The 11709-nt window shown below is 42.2% G+C and overlaps 1 protein-coding gene across 1 annotated transcript; it reads right to left on the bottom strand.

Annotated features, from left to right (window-relative positions):
* Nucleotides 1-4525: 4525 nt before the first annotated feature.
* Nucleotides 4526-10728, bottom strand: fblim1 (filamin binding LIM protein 1). The gene is made up of 9 exons (XM_061218704.1): nucleotides 10675-10728; nucleotides 10271-10389; nucleotides 7728-8105; nucleotides 7148-7311; nucleotides 6268-6388; nucleotides 5999-6168; nucleotides 5642-5820; nucleotides 5223-5343; nucleotides 4526-5104 (listed from the first exon to the last, which is right to left on the bottom strand). The coding sequence occupies exons 3-9, from the start codon at nucleotides 8098-8100 to the stop codon at nucleotides 4991-4993; spliced, it is 1242 nt and encodes a 413-aa protein (XP_061074688.1). The 5' UTR covers nucleotides 8101-8105; nucleotides 10271-10389; nucleotides 10675-10728; the 3' UTR covers nucleotides 4526-4990.
* Nucleotides 10729-11709: the final 981 nt, after the last annotated feature.

The raw sequence follows: 11709 nt of genomic DNA, 5'->3' as shown, positions 1-11709 counted from the left end.
TCCAGCCATTAGCTCTCGCGCCGCGCGTTCACTGCTAACTACTAGCCCGCTCTGGCATTCGCGTGACTCGCGCGTCCACGACACCATGCGCAGTGCACGCTTGCACGCATGCGCTCTGTTGAGTTTTTTTTTTCTTCTTTCGAGCCCCACACTGTGCGCAAGCGTAAAGAATGTTTGCAAAGTGAAAAGGTGTGGGGGATGGGTGACGTTGTGAAATAGCCTGTATTATCGCGCAATAAAAATACTGAGAATTGCATAAAAAACATAAAATGACAAAAGTACAGTCATTACCCAAATAACACTGCCAATTACCCGCTTATTTGCAAATTACCACATCCAATGATATCTGCACAAATTGGAAAGAGTAAACACACAGATTGGGTAAACTGAAACCAAAACACATTTTATTAATTAAATGCCATTAGTTTTGCCCAGTGGAAGTTCTACTCACAATAAAAAAGGTATATTCTTGACAGCATGCATATATAGGTTAATTGTTCAGTGATAGCCTAATCACCAGATTTTCTCGTTGTAATTTAAGCAAAATCAACATTTTTAAGGAACAATATTCTTAGAAATGATTTTAATTAAAATATCAATTGGGCAGAATCACAAAAAAACTAACATTTTATTTATTTATTGAAAAGATTTGCTTTTTGCAAAATAGGAGATCTTTTGGGGGTGTTTTGGGTTTTTATTTTAAAAGATACAAAGATATGTGGTTCTATATAAGAATACAGATAGTGGGGTTGAGGTGGAGAGATTAGCTGTCAAGTCAATTTCTACAATTTGTGTGCACCAATGGATCTCAAAACCATTTGCTTGGAGAAAAACTTTTTCATCAAGCCAGAAGGCACAATTGGGGAAAGTATATCATTTTGGCTTCATCAACTTAGCTTGTTCTAGAACTTAGGTGAAACTTAGATCATGACTAGTAAAATGTGCACAAATGTGTTGTTTAGAATTTTGTGCACATTTAACTCGCTAAGTAACAGTTGAAGCCAAGATTGTATATGTTCCCCAACTGTGCCTTCTGGCTTGATTTTTTTTTTTTAAGTTTAAAAACATAATACATAATAAAATATAACAACCCCTTGATTTAGTTAGACCATGTATTGTTTGCTTACTGTTAACATGAATGTCTCCAATTCAATCAGTTGAATCCAGTCTCTACTACATATAGCCTATTGCATTACAGACTACTTTAAAAAGCTTAAAATATGTCAGTGACAAGCCAACTAAAGATGTTTTTTGTAGGCTAGTTAACTCTAATGCAATGTGTGTGGTAGAGATTTGATTCAATTGATTGAATATTCATGTGAACAGTGAGCAAACAATACATGGTCTAACTCAATTAAATAGATCGCTGTGCTTTATAATCATTCAGGTTATTATGCACACATAAAAGCTATTGAAACAGAATACCAACGTTTACTCCAAGTCAAAGTTTGACTGCTTCAGCTGCTGTGGTCTGTCAGCACTAGTATCAAGCTCTCCTTGTCTCTGCTGGCAAAAGCAAAACTGGGCAGCTTGCTACTATGCGGCAAAACAGAGTTGGTATGCTGGTGCGTACGCATGCGTGCTATTTGCTGTGTGTGACTGAGTTGTCGGGTCGGTTCATGGCATAAATCAATGTGGAGTTACTTTCTTAAACCGTGGTCATCAAACAAAATCAAAGCAGGATTAAAACAGAAAATGTTTTGTCGTTTTTCTTCCACAAATAATCATTGAGGATTTATTACAAGATGCAAACCCGGCGTTGAACAAATTTTCTACATTCACTTCACAAAACTGTTTAACCTCTGAGGAATGTAGCTATTGTGGAGATAAATGGCTATTATTTTAATGTTCGCCATGGAAGCAATCTGGTTACACCTGTTGTGATTTCCTGGATTTAAACGTTATCGTAACAGTTTCGCTAAATAGTTCCTGTCATTGGTTCTTTGAGAGGATAAGCTAGTGTGATGTAAAATATAAATAAATCGACGTAAACAGACGAATCGACTAAATCCTAAATCTAGCAATGTTTTTAGAAGCTTTCAGCTATTAGCATACAAGTAAATGTGTATTTGCTTGGCAGTCACTTTGCTAGTTGGTACCTACTAAAAAGTGGTAACGCTAGCTAGCTAACTTTGGTGATGTTGACTAGTCTAGCTCTTGTCCTAGCTGTGATAGCTAGCGCTAATATATTAACAATTTTGCTAGCTAGGTAACGTAACTTACGTAACGTAAATATTAAACGTATTAAATACGTTTAATATTTGACATTCTAGGGAACAGGGTGGTCTTGGCACAATTCAATTATTGAGGTTGTTTGTGGTGTTTCTGTGTTCGTCGTAGCATTTCAAATCGCCTTGGAGGTGTAGAAAGTTTGTTGTGAGCTTCCATGCCAGACGCCATTTCGTGCGGGTGGGTATCCGCCATTTTGGTTTAGCCAACTAAAATGTCCTGTGCGTAGATCGTAAGTCAGTAAGCTTGTCGGCAGTGCGCACCCTGAAGTCTAGGTTATTGTTATGGTTGTGATTGGGGATAATTAAATATTCAGCCAGGGTAATAAGTTAGTAACTTCATTTCGTTTTTGTTGTAAGTGAAATCCATTCTTATTACATGAAATAAGAACAAAGTCATTTGTTAGGTTTCCATATAATGAATTGTATGTGGTTCCTGTCAAATTAAGCCGTCCCATTGCTTTCACAGATCCAAAAAGTATATGCATTAGACCCATAACTAGGGGTACAATTCTTTATAGGGTTATCTATAGGGTACCACCCCAGTGACAAGCATTGTACATGTTCAGGCACTTTTTGGAACCTTTTTCTTTTTTGTGTTGAAGAGTTTATGTTCAGTAGCCGCATTTATTACTATATTGTTTTTTTCCCCCCTGGTTCTGGTTTAGCTTTTGAATTTTGAAAATGAAATGTTAACAAGACCACAGACCACTTGCTCTCAATTATATTTTTTAACTGTAAAAATAATACATTATTTAAGATGCTTTTCTGCTTGAAAATGGCTGTTGACTATGGTTGTTATTTGTCTGAGGTATGATGTAATTTTACCTAACAGTCCTACCACACTGTAGTCTTCTTGTCATAAACATCTGAGGCTAAGCATGGTTGGACTTAGTTAATTGTATAAATCCCATGGGAAAACCATTGCATACAAAAAGCTAAGCACCACAGACTGTTTCGAAATGGAATGATGGATGCTGAGGTCTGCAGCTTGTCAACCATTCTTTAAATACTAATAAGACCTCACCCATCCATGTGCTCTTTGTGAAATGATTTCTGTTGGCTCCACAGGGAGTCAGTTTTCCTTCCAAATTCAATTAATTCAGTGCATTGATGGGACATTGTTCTTTATATTTATCAACATTTCTGGGTGTAAACCAGTACTAAAAACTTATTTTTATAAATAATATAAAATGTAATATTTTAACTGGCTCTCTTATTATCAACTAATCTCCAATTATTATGTCGCACAATCCTTTGTGTTTTGTGCCCACCCTGATTCCCCAGGTAATTATTGTAAAAGATAAGTGCATTGTCATGTGATTTGTTGAATCATTAGTACAGTATTATGAGCAACATGGAGTTCACTTTTCAAATTTGCTTCAGGGGAGGTTATTTATAGTCGATATAAGTGTAGACTGCCCCCTGGTGGAGAAGGTCTAGCCTGCAACTCCGCAAACAGTAAGCAACATTTTAGTGAGCAGAAACTGTTCTTGTACAATATATCTTGATGGCAGAAACAATGTGGGAATTATGAGCAATCAGAAGCAATAACCAATGATTTTGTCGTTGAAAAATACAGACAGCATAAGTTTGGCCAGAGTTTAAATGATAGTAATCATAGGTGAATGAGAAGTTGTGTACAACAAATTTTGAAATGATGTTTATCAAATTATTCCCAATGAAACACAAATATCTTTCTCTACCCAAATTTTATACAAAGTAAATTGTAATATTTGTAATGCACAATAAATATAAATTTACTCTCAATAAACAACTGGACAGGTGAGCCTGTTTTTTTGGACAAATACTTGTATCAACTCTGCTGGCCACATATTACCAATGTCATTTTAATAAAATTGTTATTTCACCCATGGTCCACCAAGTTTGCATGCACAATGATGGACAGACAAAAAAATAGATTCCATTATTGTCACTGAAGAGATTGTGGTGAAAGTGAGGGAACAAAGAACTCTGGACAGACATCATTTAGGGGAACGTTTTTTCTGCCAGGCCAGGACACAATAAGACATGAGATTCAAATGGGTTTACAGCAAGATTAGATGTAGGAGTCCTTGATTCAGGAGAGAAGCCCGAAAGTGAAAAATATAATGCCTTCACTGGAGTTCAGATAATAAGAGAATCCACAGGAGGGGACCATGGCCTGGAGGCAAGGTGGACTTTACTGAAGCTTGATCTGGAGTTCTGATAAACATGGAAGAGTCATGGCCCAAGTGTAGGCAATATTAGTGGGAGTGTACAAGGAACCACAAAGTCACACAATCCACCAAATGAAATAGATTCAATATATTAGTTTTATTATTTTTTTCAATTATTTTTTTGAAATGATATAATGGTGATCTAAGCATATAGTGTATGGCATAAAAACAAAACATACATGAAATAACAAAATACTTGGAAATTGTTAAGGAATAAATATCTTTGGTGCATTGAAATTCCTGGTGCATATTGAAAAAGAGTGCACAATACATTTATCAAGTAAGAGTTGGGAAACATCAGAAATCAAAGACAAACATACACATTGCTACATTTATCATTTATATAAAAAAAAGAAGTTATGGGGACAACCATCTTTTTTATGAATACTAAAATATGAAGACATTCATTGGTCCCATTTTATGCTCACATATCATACTGAGAAATACGCAATGCACAAGCTCAGCGCAAAAGGAAGTTATTTCCCCTGGCACTGTCCACACCCTGCTCTCCGGGCTTGTCCTTCTGCCACCCTTAGAGAAACCTCAGCGATGGCCTTCCTGGACAAGAGTCAAGTGACACGGCTTGCAAAGAATCTGTCCGTCCAGAGGAAAGCAGCCTAGCTCATTTGGCTCAGTTGAGAGCAAGATGCTGCAGACCTGTGTGAATTAGAGAGGGGAGACACTGTGAGATGGACAAACTGAGTCGTTCTTCGATATGAAAAAGACATGGATGTTCTGGAAACAGTGGTCCCACACAAGCATCTCAGACGTATACCTCGCAGCGATAGCAGTCCTCATGGAAAGAGCGGCCCAGACACTCCACGGTGTAGCTATCCCTGCCGTCCTCTCCTGGTACGATCGACTGCTGGCAAACACTGCACTGCGGTGCGTATTTCCTTCAGTCCCCATGTACAGAGAGAAAACCATGAGTTATCAGATGTTCAGAGCATACAGGCAAACGTCACATATTTTCAGTGCTGGTTCTGCAGTAGCTATGTGTCTCTAATAAAGACTTTATTAACATGAAGGCAATCACAGTTGCCTGCATTTGTTTGCATGCTTCATACAAAAGGTTTTCCATTTCTTGAATAACATTAAAGCCATTGCATGCAGCAACAACAAATTTGGGCCTATTTTGTTAGACCAAGAAATGTAAGGGGGAAAAGATAAGGAATAAGCCCAGTGTGTATTTACCTGTAGTAATCAGGAAGGCAGTACACTTCTCCAACATCCCCCTGAGCAAATCTCTCCTCCCCGATTGGTCGGCTGCACGTTGTGCAAATAAAACAGGGTGGGTGGTAAGCTCGTCCTAGTGCTCGGATCACATGGTCCTTGATTGGCTCTCCACATGCCCAGCACTGTTCCAGACTAGCCTATAGGAGATGCCAAATGGAACAGCATTTCATTAGCACCACATTGTAATATGGAATAATACGGAACTGATCCTCTTGAGAAATATGTAGTTATTATTGATACAGTTGTATTCATAAATACAAATAGCAGCAGATATATTTAATACGAGTGATGATAGTTAAAATGATCTCCATGTACCAGATAGCAGTCCTCACAGAGCGGTATCCCTGCCTTGTTGTAGTACATCTTCCCAGCTAAAGCGGTTTGGCACTGCCTGCACTGGAAACAGCTGGCGTGATATGTCCTGTTCAGGGCTTCGATGGCCGAATCGGTGAGAGCCACTGCCTTTCGACAAAAGCCACACACATCTAGGAAACACACAGTTCAAGAAAACAAGAGTTCATTTACAGGGAAATTGCTGATATTATTCTGATTCCTGTGCACCTCTCCACCACCTCTAAATTCACCTCGGCTGCCTTGTTCTATCTCTTCTTCCTGGCTTGGCTGAGCCGGCTGGACCAACTTATCCTGGTTCCCACCACCTGGGGGCGATCTCTCTTCAAGCTCCCTTACAGGTACATTACTCATCTGTGAATACCACAGGGGACAACATTACGACACTTGAGTTAACACACTGCTTACTGGTTTCCTTTGATATACAGTCGACAAAGGAATAAGATTTGGACAAAGAGATGGACAAAGAGTCAAGGAGTTCTTTAGATTTCTAATGAAAAGCAAATGTAGCTTATGGGTCACAAAAATTAACAATGTGTTCTTGTGTCTGAGACCAGTTTCTTTTTGGCTATTTTAAAAAAGGAATTAAAAAGGAAATCAGTCATAAATATGTCAGTTCTCAGAGTGTTCAAAACCACTTTCTAAAAAGCAAGAATTAATTTCAGCTGGTTAGCATGACCACCTCCTTAATATGCACAATTCTACCTCCATAATAATGTGGATTAGTGGCAATCACTGACCTATAAAAGGTTTTGGGCATCAGGGAAATTTTTTTTCAGGAGAATAACAAGTTAATAAGTTATGGAGAACTCATTACAAGCAAATTCCTTTTTTACCCACAGAGAAAGAATGTGGAACAATAATCAGTACAATGTTCACATTAAAATATTTCTTATGAAGTGCTGAACCACACAGCTACCACATTAAAAAGGAACACAACTAAAAAAGTGAACTTGGAGAATGGTGTATACTCATTAATCACATAAAACAACCAAACTTGGATGCAGTTATTATATCAAGTTGACGTTGCAATTCACCAACGGCCAGCGAGGTAAACACTGAGAATTATTCACATGTCCATTAAAAATACACTGCCTCAACAGTTGATCTTACCTGAGATGCAGATTGAGGAGGATCACCCTGGCTGAGTGAGAGGGAGGGATCAGATGTGGCTTCGAGGACAGGTGGGGGAGGCAGGGGAGTGGTGAGGTCTGAACAGAGCTCCACATCCTGGACAGCCGGTGGGGGTGGGGACGGAGGGGGAGGCGGCGGAAGGTCTGAGAACAGCAAGAGAAAAGGAAGGCAGCATCGATTGAATGGTGAGTCCTCTTCATTTACATCAATGTGGATATTAATGCTAACAACAGTGTCAAAATGTTAACAGTGTCAAAGTGTTAAGGTGCTTGACTGAGAAGTGGAAGGTTGGTGGTTCAAGCCCCAGTGTAGCCACAATAAGATCAGTGCAGCTGCTGGGCCCTTGAGTAAGGCCCATAACTCCATATTGCTCTGGGGGGGGGGGGGGGCTGCTTAGTCTAACTAACTGTAAGTCACTTTGGATAAAAGTAACTTACTTCAGCTAAAATAACTACAATGTCATGTCAAAGGGTGTGAGTGTCAAAAGTATCGACCTCCTGGCCTCCCCTACTGAATATAAATATCACCTATGATAGAAATATTGATCAGGTTGAATCACCTTCGCTGTTCCTGATTCTAGTAGTCTCCTCCGTCCAGGATGTAGGGCTATGCAGGCTGGTGGCTGAGGGAGGAGGTGCCACCCTGGGGCCCGGCGAGAGGAGTGTCTGTGTGGGGCTGGGGGGTATGGAGCTGGAGGGGGTGGGAGTCTGAGAGCCAACGGACGTGTCTCTAGGCAGGGTGCTGTGAGTGTGGCGTGTGTCACTGCGCACTGTGGGTGAGAGCGGGCTGGGTCCGCTGTCCTTGGAGCTCACACGCGTAGCAGTGTGTGTGTTTGTGGTGTGTGTGCTCGGAGTGACGGTGGCACGGTGTGGGGAGGCCAAAGTGATGAAGACAGAGGACACCATCCGCTTCTGGGGAGCTGCCGATGCCATGGTAACTGTTTTAAAACAGAAATAAAAATAATATTACAGCATTAATAAGATTAAGATAATGTTGATAATGAAAACCTGAGAAGTAGGATTTCTACACACCCGTAATTCCTACACAATGATGCATGAAACATAAAAACCGACACTCAACTTCTACTGTATCTGGCAGGTTAAACTTAGTTAATTGACACTTATTACCTAGCCAAAACCTCTACTGAACTGAAGGCAGCTGATTACAATGACTTTACTATTACTATTCATATGCATACATCTGCAATTCATTGGCATACCAATATACTATTCAGGACTGCACACATACATGTAGAAATATGCACACAACCATACATGAACACAGCCACTCGCACACATCTATATTAGGGCATTTGGCTTCCCTCTGTCTGAGCTATGGGGGGAGCTACAGTACATCTACCCTGAGACCTGCAGACATAAGCAGAATAACCCCATAACACCTTTGCATACTGTTCCATCAAAGGCATAGTTCACTGAAGGAGCCTAGAGCTGCACCTCTGGCAAGGAGGCGACTCCCTCTATCAACATGAACACACAGGTTTTGTGTAGTGTATGTTTCTGAATGTGTGTGTTATGTGGCATTACTGTGCATTATCATACCACGCCTAGCCAAACTTCCGCTTACATTTTAAGCGTAGTGTCTAGTTGCACAACGTAAAAGCGCACTTCCGCGTTCACATTAAATAATCCTCGTCAGCGCAACACACTGAACGTGTAAAGGGCAGAAAAGGCTGTCGCCTGGACTGTGTCCTGTAACAGCAAGGGATCCTGCCAACATTGATGCCGCCACCTTTGCCCTTTGACCCTACGCTGGGTCACCGATGCTCCCCTGCCTCAGATCCCAGCAGCTTCGATCAGCTGTGAAATGTAACACAGAGCTGAAGGGGGTTGAAGAGGTGGCTTGCCATTCTTTGAGGCAGCCCGGTGTTGTAATCTTAAGTTACTGACTCACAGAGAATGCGGACGGGATTCTGACTCAGTGTCTAATGGCTGACTCAGCACAGGCAGACACACAGAGGGGTCTCTGGCAGGGCCAACAGAGACAGACACACAGAGGTGTCCCAGACTGACTGCACAGGCAGACACACAGAGGTGTCCCAGACTGACTGCACAGGCAGACACACAGAGGTGTCCCAGACTGACTGCACAGGCAGACACACAGAGGTGTCCCAGACTGACTGCACAGGCAGACACACAGAGGTGTCCCAGACTGACTGCACAGGCAGACACACAGAGGTGTCCCAGACTGACTGCACAGGCAGACGCACAGAGGTGTCCCAGACTGACTGCACAGGCAGACGCACAGAGGTGTCCCAGACTGACTGCACAGGCAGACACACAGAGGTGTCCCAGACTGACTGCACAGGCAGACACACAGAGGTCCCAGGCTAGCCCAGCACAGGGCTCAGGAGCTGCTTAGACACAGGGCAGTGACAGGAACACAGAAGAACCCTTTGTGATGTCACAATGTTGACACGCATGAGCATCACGTGCACACACACACAGCCGTGTGTTAAACTACTGCAGACAGATAACATACTGCATACACTGGCATTGTCACACATTTTTGGAACCACAAGTTTGGAACCACATTGCCAAGCTATGCATGTTCTCTATTTGAACATTTTCTATATACACACACTCTCAGATTCACCAATAAACAGACAGGCACATGCTACAGTGCCAAATCATTTTAATGCCTGCATTTTTTATATTCACAATTCTCATTTTCACTCTTTTACTCTTTTAAGTTTCAGTTTCATATTAATTTGGCAAATTAAATCTAGCGGGTATATTATACTCATGCCAAATGCTATAATTATTCCTATTGATTCCACTCAAACTCTTTGCCCAATTGCACATGATCTTGTTAACCAAGCTGTCCATTTATTGTACTGTTGTATTTTTATGTTTTTAGTGAACCTTGTGAAGCCATAGGCACATTTTCATTTCTCTGGACAATAAAGTTCTGTTCTGTTCACTTCATCCCCGACTAAATGGTTTGTAAATCATTATGTAAGAATGAGCTGTTTTGTAATTAGAGCAGCTGTTGTTTTAAAAGTGCCTGGCTCCAGCCTATCAGCTTTCTCCATCCCGCTGCTTTCCTCCGTTTCCTTCTTTCTCTCTTACGGCGCATTCTTACCTGAGGGGAGAACGTGTCTACAAGTTCTCTGTGTCTTTCTTCTTGTCGTCTCTCTCTCCCTCTCTCTGTAGAGCCCTTCCGCTCCTCTGTGTCAGTCCTGAGCCGTCACTGAGGGAGGACTACAGCAGAAAAACGGTGACTATCTAGAAAAAGCCACTCCTTTTCCTTCAACTCATTCACTACCTCCCTCTCCCCCTCCTTCTCCCCCCTCCACCACCCCACCCGATGGCAACAGCGCTTTCCCAACCGTAAAAGGTGAACAGTTAATCACTGACAAAACGCTATAAAATGCATGTACTCACATGCGCACAGAGACACTCGCGAGCGTACCCCCCCCCCTCCCCCCGCCCCTAGCCCCCCTTTCCCTTTTTTTGTTCTGGAAATCCGACAGGATGTGACTGTACCTGCCTGTTCCCTCGCTCTCCCTCTGTTTCTGTTTATTTTCCTCCCTTCTTCACTGTCTCACCTCCAACCTCTTTCACTCAACCTCCCTCATTGTGTCTGCCCTCACTGTTAGCTACTGCCCCTCTTTTTCTCCCCTCTACCCATCCCCCACTCTGTTCAATAGAGCACATGGGCAGTCGCTCCTCAGTCAACATTGACTCAACATTATTTATTCATGGTATTCTAATTTATGGATCTGGAAACGGAATCATATTGGCCAGATGTCACTGCAGACACCCAGGGCAATGGGCATTGTATGGCGCAGGGGCTGAGGAAAGTGTGGCTCTGATCTGTCTTCCCTCTTCAATGTAGAAAATGAAGAAAAGAAAGAGAGCAGAGAAGGTGGGGAAAGGGACGATGAAAGGCGAGGGAGAAGTAGGCAGGACAGGAGAAGAGAAGATATGTTCTTCACATCACGTCAGGAGATCTTTGTACTGTGTCCTGCTTCATGCACCACCTCCCACCCCGCTGCTGAACTCTGTGGGTAAATATTTTGGCCCCAGACCGACCGAGCCTTGTCACGCCAGCGGCACTATTTCTGACTAAGAATGTGGTGAGAGGGGGAAGAGGGAAAAAAGAGGCCAGTGATGGAGAAAAGAGAAGTGCAAATATTTTGACAGGCTGAAAAATGACAGATAAAAAGAGAATGCATGAATGGATGCATGAAAGAGTGCAAACAGAGAAAATGGGGAAAATCCAGAAAGTTTTGGGAATGCAGTTTTCGAAAGAGAGAAAGAAAGAAAGAAAGAAAGAGAGTGCGGGAGAAGGAGAGGGGGAGTCGGGCTGGGTCAGGGGGGTCTGTGTTGTTCCAGCGTCTGCAGAATGGAATGCCACAGTGATGTCAGAGCTGCAGGAAGGAGCATGCCCAGGAATGACATCACCCCCCCAAGCACGTACCCCTCCCCCACCCTTGTCAGTTAGGGCCAGGAGCCCCATTTGGAGGGGATAGCTGACACCCCCTGTAACTGGAACACCCCACTTTGCACTAACGTTGT

This window comes from Conger conger, chromosome 14 (assembly GCF_963514075.1).
Source record: "Conger conger chromosome 14, fConCon1.1, whole genome shotgun sequence".
Lineage (NCBI taxonomy): Eukaryota > Metazoa > Chordata > Actinopteri > Anguilliformes > Congridae > Conger > Conger conger.
This window is presented reverse-complemented; position numbering and strand designations above follow the sequence as displayed.

Bases quoted from the DNA above. Each gene is read 5' to 3' on its own strand.
- fblim1 (XM_061218704.1), bottom strand. From the start codon at position 8,100: ATGGCATCGGCAGCTCCCCAGAAGCGGATGGTGTCCTCTGTCTTCATC. The intron at 7,312-7,727 runs GTGATTCAACCT...TGCTGTTCTCAG, and splicing joins TAGAATCAGGAACAGCGAAG to ACCTTCCGCCGCCTCCCCCT. The intron at 5,821-5,998 runs GTACATGGAGAT...CATCTCCTATAG, and splicing joins TCTGTGAGGACTGCTATCTG to GCTAGTCTGGAACAGTGCTG.